Source organism: Coenobita brevimanus, chromosome 30 (assembly GCF_032717465.1).
Source record: "Coenobita brevimanus isolate Jiangsu-jjx chromosome 30, ASM3271746v2, whole genome shotgun sequence".
NCBI lineage: Eukaryota > Metazoa > Arthropoda > Malacostraca > Decapoda > Coenobitidae > Coenobita > Coenobita brevimanus.
This window is the reverse complement of record NC_136983.1, coordinates 808,814-834,871: the sequence shown is the minus strand read 5'-3', so window position 1 is coordinate 834,871 and position 26,058 is coordinate 808,814. Positions and strand designations below refer to the sequence as shown.

At 41.6% G+C, this 26,058-nt stretch overlaps 1 protein-coding gene across 1 annotated transcript; it reads left to right on the top strand.

Annotated features, from left to right (window-relative positions):
- The first annotated feature begins 1,664 nt into the window (after nucleotides 1-1,664).
- On the top strand, nucleotides 1,665-16,816 carry LOC145395221 (glutaminyl-peptide cyclotransferase-like). Its single transcript, XM_080268908.1, has 6 exons — nucleotides 1,665-1,790; nucleotides 10,263-10,409; nucleotides 11,205-11,474; nucleotides 15,079-15,243; nucleotides 15,471-15,681; nucleotides 16,486-16,816. The coding sequence occupies exons 1-6, from the start codon at nucleotides 1,677-1,679 to the stop codon at nucleotides 16,635-16,637; spliced, it is 1,059 nt and encodes a 352-aa protein (XP_080125034.1). The 5' UTR covers nucleotides 1,665-1,676; the 3' UTR covers nucleotides 16,638-16,816.
- Nucleotides 16,817-26,058: the final 9,242 nt, after the last annotated feature.

Below are 26,058 nucleotides of genomic sequence, written 5' to 3'. Positions count from 1 at the left end.
TGATATTCTAGGCTGGAAAGCTACTGCTGGAGTTCTGTATACTTAGACATTTTCTTATGCTTTAAGATGTAGAAATACTACTCAGAACGCAGCGTTTAGGCCTTTACCAAAAGCTTAATGACATTCTCGAGATTATAGTTCTGGCCATTTCGAAAGCTTTTAAACTTCGCAATTCTGATGTATTCTTAGCGAAGCTGCAGCTCATTTGGATATTATTGGGATCAAGGCTCGTATTCTCGACGCTTATGAAGGCTCCATCACCTCAGCGATTTATCTTCCGAAATGCCAACTGATATCCTCTTTTTGACTTCTTATATTACGTTGGGTGGTAACCATACAACCAAATTTTGGCGCCTGGTGGTTTAGTGGGTAATTATTGCGCTCCAGTCGGATTGAGCTGGTGAAAGTTTATATCCAAGGAGTGGGTGGGGTTGATTACTCATGTAATGCCGCTCAGGGATGAGTGAAGCTGGTCACTCTCATCTTAAATGTCAGGACCAACTGCCTAGCCCCAGGCTCCTACGCTCCTCATGGGGCAATGTAGGATTGGATGATGATGATGGATATCTTTTAATATCGACACAGATTCGATATCACAAAATAATATATCGGTAGTAAAGGAGCTGACGCAGAAATAAACCGGTAAGGAAGAGGTGTTAGTAAGCTTCCTAGGTGACCAGACAACAACTCAACCAATGACAACTGAACCAGACTGACAACCACGAATTAGTAAACACACAACATGTAGTTCAAATGTCCCCTGGCTTGAGTGCCACTGGTCTGGTTGTCCGAATACTATCAGTCCAGTGGTCATTGTACTGGTTGATTTGTCACTGGTTCTGCTGTCACTGGCTGAGCTGTCAACTGGTTCAACTGTCAACTAGTTCAACTGTCCACTGGTTGAATTGTCACTGGTTCAGTTGTCCGGGCAGCTTCCTAACAGCACGGGAATACCACCCTAAGACTTAGCCAAGAAATTCGAAGTTTGGTTTGTTTTCTAAGTGCCAGGTTAGGTCAGCTAGGTTAATCTGTTTGGTTAGGTTAGGTCAGGTCGTTAGATTAAAGAAAAAAGGAAAGAATGACCATCCTGAGAAAAAGTAAGTTTACCACATGGTGCAAAAAAGCTATACAGAACAGAAATTTGCTCCCCGGACTCAAGGGGTGTAAGTTTTATCAATACCTGTTACTCCAGTTCCCACCTGTACCACGAATTAATGGTCCCAATAGTACACTTAGCGGCTTTCTGGCGAGGTTCCTTTGGATTTGGAAGCCAATTGGAAATTCAGCAGAGATGATTAGCAATATTTGTAAGTTTATCAATACCTCAGTGATGGCAGAGAGATTATAAAATCTTTACCTGGCCTAAAATTGCCATCTCTCCGTCTTGAATGCTGAGTTGTAACACTGGATTAACAATAGATGGTGTTAGTCACGAAAGTGCCATGGAAAGAATGTCGTCAAAGCAATGTCTTTTCTGCCACTGAGTAACGTGAAATAGGCTACAAAAGGACGAAAATCTAGGCCAAGTTAAGGTGAAAAAACTACAGCAACTTTCTAGCGCATTTCGTACACTTTGCTACTTTCTAGCGTATCTGATTTGGCAACCCTGAACCCTCCTACAAGTCTGAATTCAGCAGATGAGTGGCAGGTTGAGTGGGGGAAGGTGCAGTGCCATCATGCTCCCCAAAAGAACGTGCGTGGCCCTCTTCTACACTCTTGCGGCCTTACACTGCAGCAATGGCCAGGCTACGAATGAAAAGAGAAGCAGGGCCGTGTGGTACAGAGCGAGGGTGAGTAGATCATATATTACTTTCCTCAACGTGTCACAATATGCTGTGCTGGGAGAGAGTACAGAACGATAGTGAGTGGGACGATGTGCAATTTTAGTCAACGTTTCACAATGAGAGAGAGAATGTGTAGGTGTACGAATGGATATCCTTATTTCAGAGAGTATGGGATTATAAATTATCACCATATTTGAATCCAAGATGTAGGCTACTATTCAAGCGAAAGCATGGATGGATTTTCTCCCCTTTTATTTTCATCCTTGTTTTGGAACAACGTGGCTCACTGGGAGAATATCATGCTGCAGCTGGACATTTCCATAACACTGCTTCGTGACTAGCATATTATAATCTGTCAGTTCGATGGACAGATGGCAGTTTTAGGCCAAGGCAAAGTGAATGGAGTGTAAGCGTGTTTAATTATAGGCCTAAATAGCATTCAATATGGATAACTAATTGCGTAGTGTTATCGAAACAGGACATTGTGTTGTTATTCCAGCAACACAGGACCTGAAGGACGTAACTACGATGGTATTCAGGACGCATCTCCAGTATTTCTTCACCGTAAACATCACCTTGGTTACTATCCGAAATACTGTTTGTTAGGTCTTTCACTTCATATTAGTTTTAGTTCTACTGATCTGCCTCTGGTGTCCGCATGAAACAAAATTACTTAAAAAACGTGAATATATAACCTGTCCGAGAAAAGTTATGCATACGTTCGTTCTGTGCGGGGTTGCCAGACGCACGATGCCATATTTATTTATTTATTTGCCTTTTTCCGGCAATTTGTGACAAATACTCGCAGTTTGTATAAAGATGGAATTTGGTTAATAACTAATTCGAACAAATTATATGATTGGAAAGTTAAGCACACCCGGGCCATATTGGAGTATTATGGGGGAAATTACCCTCGGGGAATTACCTAAATCGTTTTCATTTGTAATTACCAGATGGTTTTATTCAGCTTAGGACAGATTTGTGGAACCTGACAGTAGTAGCTGTATGCAAAATACACAAATATTAAGATATCAGTGAAAATTTTAAAGGTAATTAAGGAAATAATTCGGAAAAGGACAGGTGCTACGAATCCTATGCACATCTGTATCTCCTTTAATTGATGGGGGGGGACAAGATTATAAGCGCATAGGTGCAAGCTGAGTTATAAATTGCAGACTAAATCACTAACAAAGAGGTGTTAGGCACTGGCTGGGAGGTGGTGTGGATGTTTCGTGACTATGGGTGCTGCAAAGTGGCAGACCTTCACACTCCACCTGTGTCCGGTACTACCCCCCCCTCTCTCTCTCTCTCTCTCTCTCTCTCTCTCTCTCTCACACAATGCATATACCTCAAACATTTATCTCACACACACAATACTTATACCTCATTCATTCTCTCTCTCTCTCTCTCTCTCACAATGCATATACCTCAAACATTTCTCTCACACACAATGCTTACACCTCATTCTCTCTCTCTCTCTCTCTCTCTCTCTCTCTCTCTCTCTCTCTCTCTCTCACACACACACACACACACACACACACACACACACACAATGTTTATACGGTACCTGTACAGTACTCTATATACTTTGCCTCACATTTCTCTCTCTCTCTCTCTCTCTCTCTCTCTCTCTCTCTCTCTCTCTCTCTCTCTCTCTCTCTCAAATACCCATGCACTCCTACCCTCTCTTGACACCACAGCGGCAGGCCCCTAATCTTATCAACACGTGTACAGAGAATATTAGTTTCCCGATAAAACGCTTTGTATGTTGGACTATGGGAGCCGCCCTGCCAGCATCATCATCACCATCATCATTACCACCATCATCGTTACTTTCATCACCATCATCATCATTACCACCATCATCGTTACTTTCATTACCATCATCATCATTATTTTCACTAACTTGTTTCTCCTTCATCACCATCATCATCATTACCACCATCATCGTTACTTTCATCACCATCATCATCATTACCACCATCATCGTTACTTTCATCACCATCATCATCATTACCACCATCATCGTTACTTTCATTACCATCATCATCATTACCACCATCATCGTTACTTTCATCACCATCATCGTTACTTTCATCACCATCGTCATCATTACCACCATCATCGTTACTTTCATCACCATCATCATCATCATCATCATCATCATCACCACAACCACCACCATCATCATCATCATTATTTTCACTAACTTGTTTCTCCTTCATCATCATCATCATCATTATCACCACCACCACCATCATAATCACCACCACCACCACTACCACCATCATCGTTATCATTTTCACTAACCTGTTCCTCCATCATCACCATCACCACCACCACCACCACCACCATCACCATCACTACCATCATCATTATTATTTTCACCTGTTTCTTCCTCGATCACCACCATCATTTTCACCACCTTGTTCATCATTATCACCGCCATTATCACCACCATCAGCAGCAGCACTATCACAACTATCATCAGTCATCACTATCATCATCATCATTACTAGTTTCTTCATCGTCATCATCATCATCATCAAAGGTTAAAGAATGAAAGCTTTGGAAAATATGATTAATAAGATTATATGAATAGCACAGGTGTAAATTAGACAGGTGTGTGTTATTAGGTGTTGAGAGAGAGAGAGAGATTCCAGTGAAATAATTACTGATAATGGGTTTGACACACACATGCGAGAGAGAGAGAGAGCGAGAGAGAGAGAGAGAATATTCCGGCGAAATAATTACTTTGATAATTGGATGTGGCTGCACACACACACACACACACACACACACACACACACACACACACACACACACACACACACACAGAATAACTTTCCCAGAAATTTGCTTCAAGCGTAAAACGTACACACAAACACAAGCAGGTACACTTGGACAACCTTACCTCTCTCTCTCTCTCTCTCTCTCTCTCTCTCTCTCTCTCTCTCTCATACCAAACACCTGATAACATTCCCACACGCTTGTCACACACACACACACACACACACACACACACACACAAATGCTTATACCTCTCTCTCTCTCTCTCTTTTTCTTTCTCTCTCCCCACAGTATTTTCCGTGGAAGAGAGACGTCTTCGTGACTAGCAACGTAATCTAGTGTTAATGTATCATCACAGCTCAGTATTCAAGATGGAGAGATTGCAACTTTAGGCTGACTGTGTTATTTTAAGGCTTGGGGATTCTCCGATATACTGGTCTTGTCTTTCCTTCAATATAATACCCGGTAATAATCTATCTATTTATCTATCTATTGCCAGACGCCTCAATCCCGTTTGGGGTGGCCACAAACAAATCGCCTCCAAGTCGCCCTGTCCCCCGCCATTTCACTGCCCTGCTCCCAACTCACACCCCCCTCTCTCATATACCTCTCCACCCCATCCCTCCATCTCATCCTCAGCCTCCCCCTCCCTCTTCCCCCCTCCACCTCACTCACATACACTCTCTTCGTCAGTCTTTCACCCTCCATCCTCTCCACATGGCCAAACCACCTCAGTGTGTTCCTCATAACGCTTCCTATCACATAATAATAATAATAATAATAATAATAGCTCAATACTCGTTAATAATAATCCATCCATCCATCATCCAATCCTAACTTGTCCCATGAGGAGCGTAGGAGCCCGGGGCTAGGCAAGTTGGTCCTGACATTTAAGATGAGAGTGACCAGCCTCACTCATCCCTGAGTGGCATAACGTGAGCAATGAACCCCAACCATCCCTTGGATATAAACCTTCACCGGCTCAAAATAATAATAGTACAATACTCATTAATAATAATATAGTACAATAAAAATACAGTACTCATTAATGGTATTACAACAACAATAATGATAATAATGGGTGGGTCGTAAATATATATATAAAAAAAAAAGGCGGGTACGGTACGGCCGCAGCCTGCGAGGGAAAAAAATGTTATTCTCCAGGCAGCAAGAAGTACTAGAGTTGTACACACCATGTGACGGGAGAAAATTTAAAAAACGTTGTGAATACGGCATGACCATCCAAGCGTTGCCATGGTTACGCCTCAAGACGTGGCTTGAACGATACACAGTATTTACCGCTTATGTTCCTAACACACACACACACACACACACACACACACACACACACACACACACACACACACACATTCTTAGATAATTATGCTTGGCATCAAACACCTGATAAGTGATCACACACACACACACACACACACACACACACACACACACACTTAGATAATCAGGCTTGACATATCAAACATCTGATGTGATAACACACACACACACACACACACACACACACACACACACACACACACACACACACACATTCTTAGATAATTATGCTTGGCATCAAACACCTGATAAGTGATAACACACACACACACACACACACACACACACACACACACACACACACACACACACACACACACACATTCTTAGATAATTATGCTTGGCATCAAACACCTGATAAGTGATAACACACCCACCCACCCACACACACACACACACACACACACACACACACACACACACACACACACACACACACACACACACACACACACACACATTCTTAGATAATTAGGCTTGACATATCAAACACCTGATAAGTGATAACACACACACACACACACACACACACACACACACACACACACACACACACATTCTTAGATAATTATGCTTGGCATCAAACACCTGATAAGTGATCACACACACACACACACACACACACACACACACACACACACACACACACACACATTCTTAGATAATTATGCTTGGCATCAAACACCTGATAAGTGATCACACACACACACACACACACACACACACACACACACACACACACACACACATAATTGTTTGTCATATCAAACATAATTGATACACACACACACACACACACACACACACACACACACACATTCTTACATAATTGTTTGTCATATCAAACACAATTGATACACACACACACACACACACACACACACACACACACACACACACACACACACACACACACATTCTTACATAATTGTTTGTCATATCAAACACAACTGATACACACACACACACACACACACACACACACACACACACACACACACACATTCTTACATAATTGTTTGTCATATCAAACACATAATTGATACACACACACACACACACACACACACACACACACACACACACACACACACGAAAGTCCTTACATACGCATCTCTCATATCAAACACCTAATCACACACACACATATGCACAAGTGTTTTAGTATTGCTGTGTACGTAATTTTCTCAATGTACACACGTACTATTTGCACACACATTAATTCCCTTCACTACCAGGACGTATGCTCGCTCTCTTTCTCTCTATGTATGTATGTATGTATGTGGGTATCTATTCATGTGTTCATCCTCTCTCTCTCTCTCTCTCTCTCTCTCTCTCTCTCTCTCTCTCTCTCTCTCTCTCTCTCTCTCTCTCTCTCTCTCTCTCTCTTCCGCATGCCTAATCTCACAAAACTTGTTTTTCGCTCAGTCTTGTTCAAAAGGGCACATCCCCTTAACCGTTAATGAGAGAGAGAGAGAGAGAGAGAGAGAGAAAGGGAATTAATGCGTGTGCACAAAGAGTATGTGTAAACTGAGATAGTTACGTACACAGCAGTATCAAAACACCTGTGCAAATGTGTGCGTCAGGTGCGTGGGAATGTTATAAGGTGCTACACACACACACACACACACACACACACACACACACACACACACAAACACACAGATTAAGAATTTAAAAAAAATCATCTAACGGAACCGAACCATTGACAGTTTGAATAAAAAAAATCATGGTTGCTTGCAATCTGATGAGGTAGAAATGAGTCTCCTTGGTTACTAGTCAAATATCCTTTACGATCTCACTACTGAACTGAGAGAAAGTAGGCATCGTTGACAGGTGCGAATGAACATGATAGACTGAAAATAGCGCTAAAATATGCTGCTTGTCACGAAGAAGTGCTTTGGAAAGGACGTAGAGCTGTAGCAGGATTATCAGCCACTGAGTTGCAACAATAGATTAATAGAATATGATGCTAGTCACAAAGAAGTGCGATGGAAATGACGTAGAGCTGTAGCAGGATTATCAGCCACTGAGTGGCAACAACAGATTAATCGAATATGATGCTAGTCACAAAGAAGTGCGATGGAAAGGCCGAAAACAGTCTTCCATTGAACTAACAAACAGAATATGACGCTAGTCACGAAGAAGTGCTACTGAGAGGATGTATAGGCATTGCATTACTATCTTTTTCCTGCCACCGAGCTGTAACAAATTATCAACTATGTGCTAGTCACGAAGAAGTGCTGTTGAAATATGCGTAGTTGTGGCACTCAATAGCATTTGTAGTTTTACATATTTGAATTTAACGATTCTAAGATGGAGAGTGAGGCCTTCACGTGGTGGCACTGATATAACAGGGCGGCTCCACTGCCCGGCTTTGCAAACCTCCCCAAACGTCCCTCCCATCCCCGGAAAGGAGGATGGTGGACCGCAGGAGGGAGGCAACTTCAGCCTACAGTCCACCGGGTTCACGTTCCAAGAAGCCTGGCTCAACAATAATAAAAATAATGATAAACTCTTTACGGCCAACATAACTCCTCGTTTATCATTGCTTTATTTAGTTATAAGTGTGTGTGTGTGTGTGTGTGTGTGTGTGTGTGTGTGTGTGTGTAAGTTCCTATTTAATGTGAGCAAGGAACCTTCCCCCCCCCCCTACTCTAAGGATAAATAGGAAACTGAAAGATATTTGTATGAGTAGTGAAACAGCCCCTCTATATTAGTGCCACCACATGTAGGCATCCCTCTCGAGCACTAAACATCGTAGTAAAGGGGTAAAACTGTTCTGGAAAGTCGTTAAACCATTCAGATTTAAATTGGGTAGGAAAGTCGTTACATCATTCAAATTCAAGCTGGAAGGCAACGGCTGGTCCTAATATTCAAACTTGACCAAACTCAGACGTGGTACACCAACTGCCATCACTAATTTCAAGCTCCCTTCACCCACACCTGTTACGTGGCGAGAGAGAGAGAGAGAGAGAGGGGGGGGGCAAACATACAAAAATATATACGCGGTTAATAATAATAATAATAATAATAATAATAACCGTAGTAGCTGAGGAGAAAAAATATACTTATCTAACCGCTCTAATTATTTTTCTGCGTACATGGCACGTATTGTCTGTTGAATATCTTCCTTATCGAATTTTCCTAAGTGATTTAGTTTGTATATTACATCTTACTCTTCCCACCTGTCACATAAATCTTGTCAATATCACCATACACTGCACAGATAACATACAAAAAGATTAACCAGCCATATCCAAAAATAAATCGCTAAGAAAGAGATGTTAGGGAGCCGGGAAAATTAAATTCATCACTAATACTTGTATTACATTCTTCCTCTCACACTTTCCTTCGTTCATTCGTTGTCTCTTATCTCCGAGTGCACGCTTTGACCTAGTCCCAGGTCTTTTCCGGTCTGCCTTTCGCAACCCTACCCCCAGCATTCACACTTCTCACCTTCCACACCCAACTGTCCTCCCTTGTCCTCCCCACGTGCCTAAACCATCTCAGTCTACCCCTCCTCATCACAACACCAATTCATTCCAGTCTCATCCTTCCTCTCAAGTCTTCTATCGTAAACCCAGCCCCACAGGGCCCCTCATGCAAGGACGCACTGCACATCCACCTAATCATTGTCATTTCTGTACGTTTGAGTCTGCGAATACCCTCTTCCTTTACTGCCCAGGTCTCACTACAGTACAGCATTACACGCCTAACACATGCTGCATACAAAGAACCTTTAGCATGGGGGGAGAGCCCTCTCAATGTTAGGAGAGGCAACAGCTCCCTGAACTTCTCCAACCACTCCTCATTTTAGCCACAAAGCTGCTCCAGCCCCACCTCCAGCACATAACATGTCTCCTAAATAACAAAACTCTCCCACACACTCAAGAGACTCGCCAGCAAGTTCAATCCTTTCACGCCTGACAATCTCCACCTGCTCTCCCTCCAACACACCACACACATGATATTAGCATTGTCTCTCAGTCTGCCTATAATACTACTACATCTCTTGGCCATGTGGAGAGGATGGAGGGTGAAAGACTGACGAAGAGAGTGTATGTGAGTGAGGTGGAGGGGGGAAGAGGGAGGGGGAGGCCGAGGATGAGATGGAGGGATGGGGTGGAGAGCTATATGAGAGAGGGGGGTGTGAGTTGGGAGCAGGGCAGTGAAATGGCGGGGGACAGGGTGACTTGGAGGCGATTTGTTTGTGGCCACCCCAAACGGGATTGAGGTGTCTGGCAATAGATAGATAGATAGATAGATAGATCTCTTATGCACCCACTTATCACAAACACTGCACAAGATGGAGTTACTTCCCACACTAATTTATTTATTTATTTTCAGGACTACCACAATGGGGTAGGCCTGAGCGATGCCGAGCTTCAAGAACTGAGTGCACTGGCGGGTGACCTGGATCAGTTTAAAACCCTACTTCGACCCATCATGGTGCCACGTATTGTTGGAACGCAAGGCCACGCTGATGTCAGGAGGGTTAGTTCTACATTATACAGCTTAAATTCATTAGCACTGTCATCATGCAGTTAAAAATGTTACGAGAAGTACTTTGAGACGGTCTGCCTATGTGGAGAGCAAGGATAAAGAGAGACTGACTTGAAGAGTGTACGTAAGTGAGAAATGCTTTGAGATGGTCTGCCTATGTGAAGAGCAAGGAGACTGAGAGACTGACTTGAAGAGTGTACGTAAGTGAGAAATGCTTTGAGATGGTCTGCCTATGTGAAGAGCAAGGAGACTGAGAGACTGACTTGAAGAGTGTACGTATGATTGAATGGGAGAGGATGAGGGATATCAAGGATGAGATAAAGGAATGAAGAGATATATGTAAGAGGAGGTGTGAGTTGAAGGAAGGACAGCTATATGGCAGAGGGCAGGATGACGTGGAGTGAATTTGTTTGTGGCCACCCCTACAGGATTATGATGTCTGGCAATAGATAGGTAAGTAGATAGATAAACATAACTTTTCATTATAAGTTGCCATCATCATCATCATCATCATCATGCTCATCATCAGAACAATGAGTACTGTATAATTGTAAATCCATGCTTCCTCCTCCTCATCATCATCATCACCATTGTCAGCATCAAAAAAAAAAAATAACCATCATCATCATCATTATAATCGTGAACCTTTGCATCATCAACGAATCATCTTTCAAATCATTGTAAACCTTTGCTTCATCATCATCATCATCATCATCATAAGTCTCTTCTTCACCACAACCATCATCATCAACACCACCACCAAGTAACCTTCCATCTCACCTACAGCACCTGGTGGACACGATGCAAAACCTGAAGTGGGACGTCCAGGAGGATGCCTTTGACGACCACACCCCCAGCGGCCGCAAGACTTTCACCAACGTCATCGCCACCCTCAACCCCTCGGCCCCACGCCAGCTGGTCCTGGCCTGCCACTACGACTCCAAGATAGATGATCGGGGGGACTTCATAGGGGCCACCGACTCTGCTGTTCCCTGCGCCATGCTGCTGCACCTTGCCACGCAGCTCCACACCAGCCTGGAGACACAGAAAAAGGAGGTTAGCTGGATATAGAGTCTGACTAGGAGTGTGTGAGTGAGGTGACATGGAAAGAAGGGCTATGCTGTGAGTGAGGTTGAATGAATAGGACAAAGGGGAAACTAAGGGTAGGGGGATGCTGCTAGATTTTGCCATGCAGCTCCACACCAGCCTGGAGACACAGAAAAAGGAGGTTAGCTGGATATTGCCTGACTAGGAGTGTGTGTGTGAGGTGACATGGAAAGAAGGGCTATACTATATGTGAGAGAGGTGGAACAAATAAGGATAGGGAGAGGTACATAAATGCTGCTAGATTTTGCCTCGCAGCTCTACACCAGCCTGGAAAAAAAGAAAAGAAAAAGAGGTTAGTATGATAGAGACTGACTAGGAGAGTATGTGAGGGAGATGGGAAGTATGCAAGCGAGATGGATGGGAGAGGGGAAGGGAAAAGTATATAAATGCTGTTACATCTCGCCACGCACCTCCACACCAGCTTGGGAGAGGAAGAAGGGTTGGTAAGACAGAGAAAGACTGAGTAAGAGAGTATGTGTGTGAGTTGGAGGGAATAGGGGGTGGGAGGTACATAAATGCTGCTACATCTCACCACACACCTTCAGACCAGCTTGAAATTGCAGAAAAAAGAAGTTAGTGGGATATATTTTGAGAGACTGACTAGAAGAGCATATCTGAATTAGGTGGATGGAAGAGGAGAGGGGGAGGCCAAGGACAAGGTGGAGAGGTATATGAATGTCACTCCATACTGCCACTAACCTCAAAGCAGTCTGGGGGAGAGAGAGAGAGAGATTAGCAGGATACAGAGACTGACTAGGAGAGTGAGTGAGGTGGACTGGAGAGGGGGAGACTAAAGATAAAGTGGAGAGGTATATAAATATTGCTTTAAAATGCCACTGAACCTCAAAGCAGTCTGGAAACACAAAGAGGTTAGTAGGACAGTTCTTGGGTCTGATTCCAACATTTGAATAATTTATGGCGCAGTACACTCAACATGCACTCATTTAGCCCTTTCAGTACAGTTGTTGATGATTTAATTCAACATAGGAGACTTTCAGCCTTGTGAGGTGGATTGTGGTGTGGTAGGCCAAGAACGTGGATAGATACGTCAGGTAACAAAGCTCCCATGCACCTCTTCCTTCTATCTATCTATCTATAGCCCAACGCCCTAATCCCACAAAGGGTGACCACAGACAAAACGCCTCTTCCTTACCAGTTTATTTCTCTATCTGCTGTTAATATATTCTTGTGGGTTAATCATGCAATGTATTTTGATATTAAAAAGATATAACAAGCAAAAGAAGGGGATATTAATGGGTAGTTAAGAATAATAAGCACGAAGGACAGCATCTGATCATTTTTTGTTATAAATTAAGATAAAGCATGAATGGAACCTTTATAAATGATACAGTAAATGATAAGTGGGAAACGGTGCTGGGGAGTGTTCTTACCCAACAAAAACATTGGCTTGAGTGTCAATTCTGTTCTTAGTGTGTGAAGGGAAGGAAGCTCAGGAAGTGGCTACAAAGGAGAGTGAATATACAAGCCTGCAACAGAAACAATCGCATGGAGTTCTGGCGGCGACTGAGAGCTCGGAAGGAAATCAAGATCATATATTGTAGATCAAGACGCAATCGCAGATGCCGAACATGCCACACTGCAGCACACCTTGATAACACGCTGCCCTTAATGAATTTTTCCGAAGTAACTCTGACGCGGAAACCATTGAGGTGTCTGGGAAAAGCCACGTGTTGTCGGATGCACAGAGGCCAGTTCAAGTTTGTGTATGTTCCAAAAGTTGTGAGTAGATGAAGAAGCGGAGTGATTTTATTAACAACTGTGTGGATTGGTTTATTTTTATTTATTTACTCTTCATCTATAGCCAGACGCCTTAATCTCATAAGGGGTGGCCACAAACAAATCACCTCAATGTCACCCTGTCCTCTTGCATTTCACTGCCCTTCCCCCAGTCTGCACCCTGTCTCATATACCTCTCCACACCATCCCTCTATTTATTTATTTTATTTCTTCTAGTGTCTCACCAACTTATTGCTCAAATTTAATCATTTTCCTGCAGTTGCAAAGACATGAAAATAATGGCATGATTGTCTCTGTCTTAACACATGTGTGGTTAATTTGTTTTACTGATGCACTCCTGGGCTTGTATGCTTGTCAGTTAAGGAAGCTACCCAACACCTCTTCCTTAGTGATTTATTTTTGGATATGGGTGGTTAATATCCTTCTGTATGTTATTTACGCAGAGTACGGCGATATTAGAAGGATTTATGTAACACAGAAGAGGACAATAATGTAATCAGGAAAATAAATTGTTTAGGAAAAGATGCTAGGGAGCTTCCTCAGTTGACAAGTTACTCATTTTGTTGTGACCCCAGTGGACTGCTGGCTGAAGTTGCCCAAGGAATTTAAAAGATTTCCCAGTGCTTGTATTTTTCTTTAATTGGAAGGAACAACCTTTTGGGTCTCTGGCAATTGGTTCCTTCTTCCTTGCATTAAGAGATGAGAAAGAGAGTCTATCTATTCTATCTATTGCCAGACGCCATAATCCCGTAAAGGGTGGTCATTTGACTTTGAGTTACTGGTTTTACAGGGAGGGGCACTAACCCTCCACCAACCCATTTGTTGACACGTAGAGAGCACGTATGGGTTGGTTATATGGTTACCACCCAGTGTTGTAAATGGTTTCTTGGCTTACAGGAAACCATTTGGCTTGTCACTCAATGAGAGAGAGAGAGAGAGATGGAAAAAAGTGAGTGATTTTCGTAGTCAATGTGTATGTGATTTGGTCTGGTCTTTGCATTACTCGTGTTACCATAATCCTTTTTTTAATTTTTTCTTTCTTTTTCATTTTCTTCTTACCTACGGCTCACATTTATCTAAAGGACATTCTACCTGGTGTAGAAGGGAGAGGGATAATCAGGTGTGAGTAAACAGGACAGGTGGAAGTGAATTTTGTCTTGTTATACTGTCTTTATTGCTTTTATGAGGGTGATGGTGACTAGTGGAGACATGATGATGATGATGATGATGATGACAGTGGTAGTGGTGGTAGTGATGAGTGATAATGGTGGTGGTGGTGATGAGTGATACTGGTAATGGTGTTGGTGATGATTATGCTGATAACATCGGTAGTGGTGGTGGTGGTGGTGAAGTGATAATGGTGGTGGTGGTGGTGATGATTATGTTGATAACATCGGTAGTGGTGGTGGTGAAGTGATGGTGGTGGTGGTGATGATTATGTTGATGTTGATAGTGATTTTGATGGTGACTGTGACGATGATAACACCACACACACGTTACCCCTCCAATCCTCCCCACAAAATTCCATCAATTACGGGTGTTAAAGTACTACTGCATTTACAGGAAGTATTACTACTATATTTACTACTACATTTACAGGAAGTACTACTACTATATTTACTACTACTACTACTACTACTACATTTACAGGAAGTACTACTACTACATTTACAGGATGTACTACTACTATATTTAATACTACTACTACATTTACAGGAAGTACTACTACTATATTTACCACTACTACTACTACCATACAAACTTCAGACTCGTTAACTGTCCAATCCTGCCACAGAATGCCGACCTGACCCTCCAATTCATCTTCTTTGACGGAGAGGAGGCCTTCGTGCGGTGGACCAAATCGGACTCCCTCTATGGCTCTCGCAACATGGCCGCCAAGCTACACAACCAGCTCTACCCGCCAGGAAACAGCGACAAGACCAACCACCTCCAGCGTATGGTAAGCGGAGGGTGGTTGGGGATGGGGTCTGCTGTCTGAGAGGACCTGAGTTCAAATCCCATGCTCCTGTTGCTCTTTGAAGTTGAAAGTTTTGTGGGTGCTGAGTGACTCTTTGGTTTTTAAAAGGGAATGTGTGTGTGTGTTGGTGTGTGTGTTGTGCGTGCGTGCGTGCTTCCTAACTCCTACCAATTCTTTCAGGACTTCCTAACTCCTACCAATTCTTTCAGGACCTCTTGGTACTACTGGACCTAATAGGAACGGAAGACGTGACCTTCTACAACTACTTCAAAGACACGGAACGTTGGTATGCAAGGATGGTGTCTTACGAGATGCGTTTGGATGCTCTGAACCTACTGAACCCCCGCAAACCCATGTTCAAGACCCAGAGTATGCTTTCCTCTGGCATACAGGATGACCATATACCATTCCTGAGGAGAGGTGGGTGATGGTGGTGGTGGTGATTATGATGATGATGAAGGTGGTGGTTGTGGTGATAAATGGTGGTGGTGGTGGTGATTATGATAATGATGATGAAGATGGTGGTGGTGGTGGTGGTGATGATAATGGTGGTGGTGGTTAACTAGCATCACTAGACTCGGGTGTGCATCCATCCTTTGTGGGTAGGTAGGTAAAATGAATAGCCAGGGTAACACTAGGGAAGGTAACTGTGGTAACCTGGATGATGCAATGGCCTTGTATCTCATAATATTGAGTGAATAACCCACCACAGGCTCAAAGGCCTGAGTTAGAGACAAACACCATGATTAAGCACCTCATAGCATCTGCATACACCTCTTTCACCTATAACCAAACAATACAACCAGGCGGCATAAGAACTGTCCAGCCCTCAAACCCTGACAGTTAAGGTAAAGGAAAAGATGTGTGGAGATTGCATGAGGTGCTTGGCTATGGTGCTCACCTTCATTACTGAGGTATTTTATCCAAGTTACCTTAGTTACCTTCCCTTGGTGCTGCCTGAGGTGCTCATCCTGCCTGCCAGCCCATAAAGGTGGAAGGCCATTTGAGGTGAACGGTACCAGTTACCCACACCAGACAGCACTAACCACCTGGCTGATGTCACACTGGGTCTTTAAGGTCAATGAACTGAAGCTATAATTCTCTAACCTGCAGGTGTCCCAGTGCTACATATAATCTGTCAACTGCATGCTGCCATCAGCCTGTGTATACCTATCCATCTATCTATTTCCATCCATCCACCTGTCTAACTGAACGCTGTTGCAGGTGTGCCGGTGCTACACTTAATCCCCGTCCCCTTCCCGTCCGTGTGGCACACCCTGAGGGACGACGCCAGGGCCCTGCACTACCCCACCATCGACAATTTCAACCGCATTCTCTTCGCCTTCACCGCTGACTACCTCCACCTCCTCCTATAGGGACACGCCCTCCAGAATCCACCTCCCAGCACAGTCCACGATGAGATTTGATGAGATGACACAGCAGGAGTATAGCCAGGCATTTAGGAACCAGTATTAATCGTGTACAGTCGTGGATATAAATAATGACCCACACCATAACGATGATAAACAAAACAGCGAGCCAAAATTTTCAAGGTAACAAAACAATGGGCAAAAATTTTCAAAGTAACAGAATGAGCAAAATTTTCAAAAGTAACAAAATAGTCAGCGTGAATTATCAAAACCCAACAATGTAATCTTCCCTAAACTTTTTCAGAAGATCATGTTGCCTTTTCAGAATTCTTCGGCTAAAAGGTGCGGCGTCATTAATGTCCGCAACTGTACATCATTCTTTCCCATTCTGTAGCCTAATTTTACCTGTGTTCACTGATCGCCCTTTTTTTAATTAGATCAAAAAGACAAAGTAAATTATATAGATTAATCCTCCCATTTTGCAGCTGAATATTTACCTGTTTGTTAATGACCTTTTTTTTTAATTAGAGCAAAACACAGGTGAGTTATAAAGGTGAATTGCCCTGCTATGCCTCTATGCTTTATTGCCGTGTCATCTTTGTTTGCTAAGCTTTACTAGACTTGTTATAGTTTTGTTTGATTACCGTTAACATTTTATTAGTTTATATTTTTTTGCTTTACTGGTTATAAATGTATCTTGATATCTCATTTCTTTATTTATCTTTACTGTTGATTTTTTCATCTTTCTTTACTATTCATTTCTTTATTTTGCTGTACCAATTTCTTTATTTTTTCTTTATCCTGTATCATTTAAAATTAGCTTTACTAATTTTTTTATTATACTTTCTCACATATTAATATTTCTATATAATTTATCATTATTATTCTGCTTTACCATTTATCATTATTATTTTGCTGTTAATCTGTTTTTCCTTTTGTTTATTTTCTTTTGGTTTTATTATTGACTGGCTTTATTTTCCTTTAATCATTTATTCATTTAAGTTACTGCAGTTTACCTTGCTTGTTACTGATATTAGATTAACGGCCTTGCTTCTGCATTTACTAACAAAATAACTGAGTTTTTATTTTGGCATCGATAAATAGGTAATAACTGGCAGACCACAATTATTGGCATTTAAATATTTACAGTATTTTTGATATTCTTGGTTTCTGTTATTACTATTATTATTATTATTTTCTTTTTATTACATTTTATTATTATTATTTGTTACTGTTAATACTATTACTTTATTATTATTATTATTATTATTATTATTATTTGTTACTGTTAATACTATTACTTTTATTATTATTATTATTATTATGGGTATTATTTTTTGTCACATTACTATTATTTTCTATTATTATTATCTACCTATAATTATTATTTAGGCCATTATTATTAAATGTATTATTTGTCACTTCATATTTTTTATTTATTTTTTATTATTATTATTATTATTATATTATGTTTTGTTTGTCAGTTATTATTATTATTATTATTATTATTATTATTATTATTATTACTAGTAAAGTTTTGTGCTGGAGTTGTTTTCTGGAGACAAAAATATGGGTAGGATAAAGGGATATTTTCTTAGTGGCTTTTGTATATTTCTCAACACCTTTCCTTCAGTGATTTATCCTACATGTCACTTCAGTGCCCTCTTGTATGTTATTGATGCAAATTATATTGATATTAAAATGGTATAGATAGCATATAGGGATAATTTTGCAGGTATAATTTCCTAACGTCTCTTGCTTAGTGACTTAATCTGCGCTGGATGATGATGACTGACGAGTGTGATGGTGTTGGTGATGACTGACTGATGAGTGTGATGGTGATGGTGATGACTGTGATGATGATGATGACTGTTATGGTGATGATAATTGTAATAGTATTTATAGTGGTGGTGGTGGTGAGTGATGATGACATGATGATGATGATGGTTGTGATTGTATGATGATGATGGTATGGTGATAATGGTAGTGATGATGACTGCAATGATGATGATCCAGACTTCATCAATATTAAAACCAAGTTAATATGCTGGTATTTTTGTCAGTTAAGCGCCCTAACATCTTTTCCTAAGTGATTTATTTTGTTTATTACACCTTACTGTCCTCTCCAGTACATAAATCCTTCTAATATCACCATACTCTGCCTTAATGAAGTACAAAAGGATATTAACCAGCCATGTCCAAAAATAAATCACTAAGGAGGAGGTGTTAGGGAGCTTCCTTAACCAAAAAACAGGAGTCTAATATGAGGATTACCACTGGGAGAAGCATGGCAGCATTTAATAGGAAAAGTAGCACACAGGATGATGTTAAGGGATAAAGTGCAAAATAAACCACTAAGGAAAAGGTGCTAGGATATTTTTGTAATCCTTCGAAACACTGTACTATAAATACAAAACACTTAGGCTCGTCGGTAAAGGAAGCTCCCTAACACCTCTTCCTTAGTGATTTATTTTTGGATATGGGTGGTTAATATCCTTTTTGTACATTATTTGTGCTGAGTCTTTGTATATCAAGGAATCTCCCTAACACCTTTTCCTTAGTGATTTAGTTCTGCATATAGTTGGTTAATATCCTTTTGTACGTTATTTATTCAGAGTATGGCGATATTAGGATTTGTAACTCTCCCTAACACCTCTTCCTTAGTGATTTAGCTTTGGATATGGGTGGCTAATATTCTTTTCGTATGTTATTCATGCAGAGTATGGTGATATTACAAAGATTTATATATCAAGGAATCTCCCTAACACCTCTTACTTAGTGATTTATTTTTGGTTATGGCTGGTTAATATCCTTTTTGTACGTTAATTATGCAGAGTATGGCAATATTAAAAAGATTTATATGTTAAGGAATCTCCCTAACACCTCTTCCTTAGTGATTTATTTTAGGATATGGTTGGTTAATATCCTTCTGAACGCTATTTATGCAGGGTGTAGTGATACTAGAAAGATTTATATGTCAAAGAAGCTGCCAGAATGTACTTAAGATGGTGATAATTATAGTACATCCAGTGCACCCCATACCATTACATAGTGTACTTAAGTGACTAATTGATATGTACTTAATAAACATTCCAGGCTTGTTAATTAAGCACAAATGTACAAAAATGTGAACTGCTGCTTACTAAATATATTTCTCACTGCTAACTGCCCTATAACTATCCATTATTATTATTATTATTATTTTTTTTATTACTTGTCTATACAGTATTTCAACACTCTCCCTCAAGCCCCTAATCTCGTCAATTAAGGAAACTCCCTAACACCTTTTCCTTAGTAATTTATTTTTGGAATGCCCTAACAACTTTTCCTTAGCAATTTATTTTCTTGGAAGCTCTCTAACACCTTTTCCTTGATGATTTATTTTTGGAAGCTCCCAAAATATATATATATAAACTAATGTCAAATATCCCCCAAACCCTTCTGTCTCTTATTATATTTATTATTATTATTATTACTGCTACTACTATTACAATTACATTATTATTATTACTACTACTACTGCTAATACTACTACTACTACTACTATTAAAAATACAGCATTATTATTATTATTATTATTTTCATGCACTTTGCCTTAAAAAGCAGCTTTACATAATATTATGGTCAGGGAACTACTAATATATATTTTTAAAGTTGTTTTTGCAGTATAAAATTAACTTTTTTGTATTACTTATAGCGTAAGTTTTTTTATACCACTCAAACGGTTGTGATGATGGTGGTGGTGGTGATGATGATGATGATGACGAAGATGGTGGTGGTGGTGGTGAAGATGATGATGGTGACGAAGATGGTGGTGGTGGTGGTGAAGATGATGATGATGACGAAGATGGTGGTGGTGGTGGTGAAGATGACAATGATGATGGTGCCGAAGATGGTGGTGGTGGTGGTGGTAAAGATGATGATGATGATGATGGTGGTGGTGGTGGTGAAGATGACGATGATGATGATGATGATGATGAAGATGGTGGTGGTGGTGAAGATGACGATGATGATGGTGACGAAGATGGTGGTGGTGGTGGTGGTAAAGATGATGATGATGATGGTGACGAAGATGGTGGTGGTGGTGGTGGTGATGATGATGGTGCCAGTGGTGATGAAAATAATGATGGTGATGACAATGATGATGATGATACGCGATGACAACGATGAGGATGACAACGACACTAATGATAATTCCAATGATCCGTGCTGCCTTTCACCAGTGTATAGCAGACAAGCGAGAATATTTTTATAAGTGACCCTGACAAACCATTAATATAGGTAACAGTTTAAATGGACGGCAGAACAACGGTATAATAACAGTTATATTCAAATGTATAACAGACATCACAGAATTTAAATGAATAACCTTGACTGTATAAAGTTAATAAATAATGAGAATGTATGACAGAAATATTTGTGTCTAACCTGTAGTGTATAAAAAAATAAATAAATGAGATGAAGGGATGGAGTGGAGAGGTAGCCAATATGAGAGAGGGGGGTGTGAGTTGGGAGCAGGGCAGTGAGATGGCGGGGGACAGGGCGACGTGGAGGCGATTTGTTTGTGGCCACCCCGTGAGGGATTAAGGCGTCTGGCAATAGACAGATAGATAGAAAAACTGGCATACCTCCATTTTGAATTCTGAGGTTGAACTGACACTAGATTCTGGTGCTAGTCATGAAGAAGTGCTGTGGAAGAATGGAAAGTAAAAGACTAACTAGAAGTGTATGAGGTGGAGGGATGTGGTGGGAAGATTGGAGAGACTGACCAGAAGTGTATGTGTGAGGTGGAGGGGGATGGGGTGGAGAGAATGCAGAATGAGAGACTAACAAGGAGAGTATGTGTGAGGTGGAAGGGGACAAGGAGACCAAAGATGAGGTGCAGACAATGGAGAAAGGAGACTAACTAGGAGAGTGTGGAGGTAAAGTATGAGAGGAGTGAGTTGGAGGGAGGGTAGCCTGAAAGCAGAAGACAGGGTGACATGGTGGTGATTTGTTTATGGCCACCCCTAACAGGAACTGGCGAGATAGATAAACAGGTAGGGTAGGTAGACAGACAGAGATGATAGATAGGTTAATAGATAGATAGATAGGTTGGTAAATAGGTAGATATAAATAGACATATAGAGGGAACAGAGTGATAGCTGTTTTTAGAGAGAGAGTGAGAGAGACAGAGAGAGAGAGAGAGAATCAATTGGTACTGTACTAGGAACTCATGAATATGTATATTACCTGCATGATACACACACACACAAACACACACACACACACACACACACACACACACACACACACACACACACACACACACACAGCAGTAGGTGTTTGTTTCTCTCTCTCTCTCTCACCTATATATGTACCTGTATTTACAATTAATGACATATGCAGGTGGGATTGTACAGGTGATGTGGGTGAGAGAGAGAGAGAGAGAGAGAGAGAAATTTAACAAGGTGTGTGATTGTTTTTTGTTAATAATAATAATAATAATAATAATAATAATAATAATAATAATAACACTGAGAAATATGACAAGGAAAACAATAAATCTATCTATATTTATCTCTATCTACCATCTATCTATCTACCTATATCTATCTAACTATCTATCTATCTCTCATCAGGGCATTGGCTGGGGGGTGGGTGGGGGGAGCTATATAAAGGGGGATGTGGGTTGGGAGGGGGTCATTTGGACTCTGGCAAGGTAAGGGAAAGGTGCGTGTGTGTGTGTGTGTGTGTGTGTGTGTGTCTGTGTGTGTGTGTCAAGTGCAAAATAAGTCTCTCCCTCCTGAATAAGTTCTAACAATAGCTTAAAACCTAGAATATGTTGCTAGTCACGAAGAAGTGCTATGGAGTGGGCCAAGTTAATGTGAAAGAACTATAGCTACAACACACACACACACACACACAGGATGCTCTAACCCCAATCATCACCCACATTTCATGATTATACTGATGATGATAATGGTGATGAGGAGGAGGACTGTGGTGGTGGTGATGATTGATGATGATGATGATGAGAGAGAGGACTGGTGGTGGTGGTGGTGGTGATGATTGATGATGATGATGATGAGAGGGGGGACTGGTGAAGGTGGTGATGACTGATGATGGTGATGATGATGATGATAATGACGAAGAGGGGAAGAAGGAGGAGGAGGACTGGTGGTGGTGATGATGATTGATGATAATAATGATGATGATGACTGATGATAATGATGATGATGATGATGATGAAGAGGAGAAGGAGGAGGAGGACTGCAGTGGTGGTGATGACTGATGATGATGATGATGATGCTCTACCCTCAGACCCAACCCCACCACTATGCTGTTGCTGTCATTGCTGCTGCTGTTGCTGTTACTGCTGGGAGAGTCACTGGCCCAACAGAATCTAGTAGGTGTGTGTGTGTGTGTGTGTGTGTGTGTGTATACTCTCCCTACCCACATCCCTCCTCTCTCACTTTCCTCCCTCTCTCTCCATCCCTTACTACCCCTTCCCATCCAGAATTAATTTTTTTTTTCTTTTTTTAATGCAAGGAAGAAGGAACCAAAGGCCAGAAGCCAGCAAATTGTTCCCTCCGAGAAAAAACAAAAACAATAACAGAGCCAAATTCAAGATCCGTTCATTTTGAGATGCCTGGACACACAGTATTTGAAGGACTGGAGATCATAGGCAGTAGGAAATACAGACAGAGGGAGACAGTTCCACTGTTACCCTGTTGCACAAATGAAGGACTGGGAGTAACGGTTAACTCTTGCATTAGAGAGTTGCACAGAAAAGGGATGAGAGTTTGCTGCTAGACAGGTGCTACGCGCCCGTCGTAGAGGTGGAGGAATGCAAACAGACAGTTCAGAGGAGCAGTGACCATTGAAGTAGCGACAGAAAAGAGATAAAGATGCAACAGCGTGGCAAAGAGACAGAGGTTGAAGGGAGCCAGTAAGAGGAGGAGAGTTAATGAGATGAAAAGCCTTTGACTCCACCCTATTGAGAAGATCTGTATGTGAGGAGCCTCCCCACACATGAGAGTTGTACTCTACACAGGGGTGAATAAAACTCTTGTATAAAGTCAACAACTGTGCAGGGGTAAAGAAGGCACAGAGTTGGCTTAGCTGTATATCAAATTCTCTACCTATCAGTCTATCCTACTGTAGTCAGGTGTCTATTTCCGACAGTATGTTTAAAATGCACAATATCATTACCCTCCACTATCTTCACGAAATAATGTCTCCCTCTCTCTCTAAGTCACCTTTCTCACCAACATCACAATTACACAATATTCTCCTGTACATCTAAAAGGGGGCCACATAGGATAAACAAGAATAATAATAATAATAATAATAATATTAATAATAATAATAATAATAATACCATACCTAATTATGAAGTGATGAGATGGCGTTGGTTGAACACTGACCCCCAGTAATATAAACACATAACACCTGTTGTGGGACACCCAGGTCTTCCATTCTCTGTCTACCACACATCTGGAAAAATATATAAATCAGTTAAAAAAAAGGTTACTCTATGTTAAAAAGTACATCGTCATCATTTATCTCTCTCTCTCTCCCCACCACCCTGTCTCTCCACCTCACCCTGTCTCCCCAGCACCAAAACTATCCACCTATCTAGAGTCAGATGCCTTAATGTCATAAGGAGCAGCCACAAATGAATCACCTCCATGTCATCCTGTCCTATGCTATCAGGCTGCCCTCCCTCCAACTAACACCATCCTCTGACATACACTGACCTGCCTGTGTGCATCACAAAACTACCATAAAAAAGCCAATAAATAAAATGATGAATATATGAGTTAACAATACCTGTGAAAGATTCCTGGTTGCACTGCAACACCGCCCTCTCTATGATACTCTGCAATATGCAATGCCTCATAGTGTTGTAATCACTGCTGTGCTTGCAGTGCCTCAATGTTGCATCACTGCTGTTTGCAGTGCCTCACTGTGCTGCATCATTGCTGTGCTCTCTGCTGCACTAAACATTCTTGTTTGTTCTCTGAACTATCAACACTGCTCCCTTCCATCCTAACGCCACAGCTTCATCCTGAAAAATGTCACCCTTATTAACACAATATTTAACATAAAGCTCAGTAATTACTCAACAATGTTCCTCACCTCCTACCCTATCCCCCAGAGGAAGGGTAGTGGACTGGAACAGGAGGGCAACATCAGCCCGCAGTCCACTGGGTTTAAGTGCGGATAAGACAGGGGTCATATAATTTTGTGTCATGAGTCCGCCTTCACCACCTAATGGCAGTTCTCCATGCTGCTTGGATTCTGGCAGCCTCCCTAATCAGTCCCTTAACTCTGAGGTCAGAACCCTATAACCTCGTCCCAGGTCTTTCCTGGTCTGCCTCATGCACCCTACCCCAAATGTTCACACTTCTCACTTTCTGCATGCAGTTGTCATCCTCCATCCACTCTACATGCCCAAACCATATCAATCTATCCCTCCTCATCGCAACACCAATACACTCCAGTCCCAGTCTTCCTCTGAACTCTGCAATCGTAAACCCAGTCCCCAGGCCTCGCACTCAAGGACCCACTAAACATTCATCTACTCACTGTCATTTCTGTGACAGCCCTCTCAATGTCAGGAGAAGCAACATCTCCCTGAACTTCTTCCAACCACTCCTCACTCTAGCCACAGAGCTGCTCCAGCCCCACCTCCAGCACATAACATGTCTCCCAAATAACAAAACTCTTCCACACACGAGAGACTCACAAACAAGTTCAATCCTTTCACACCTGACAACCTCCACCTGCTTTCCCCCAACACACACCACACACAAAAGGAGCATTATATCACAGTCTACCTCTAATACCACTACATCTCTTATGCACCCACTTAACACAAACACTGCACAAGATAGAGTTACTTCCCATACCCTTGTGGCACACCTCACATGGCCACATTCCCTCTGCTTTGACAGTACTGCTACCACCCCTAGATACGATCACTTTTATCTACATTTACTCTCAATAACATCTCTGCACTTCCTAAATCTTTCCTCTGCCTCCCTTTCATTCTATGCAATCAACACCAAATCATCAGCATACAACATCTCCCACAGGAGTCCATTTCTGAAGTCACGTGAGAGGGCTTCAAGTACCATGATAAACAACATGGGACTCAAAACTGACCCCTGATGCACACCAACATTCACAGAAAACTCATCACTCAAATCTCCATTCACTCCAACCTGACCCCTGGGAATAATATAAATACAGCAGCACAAACACAGCCATAACCACCCTAACCAGCCACTCCTCCAAGCCAAGCCTTCTCATTGCCCACTTCACCACCTCTCTACGGACTCTGTCAAAGGCCGTCTCCAAATCAACAAAAACAAAGTACAGATCCCTTTTCTTTCCCGTATATTTTTCCTGAAGCTGACGAACAATGAATACGGCATCA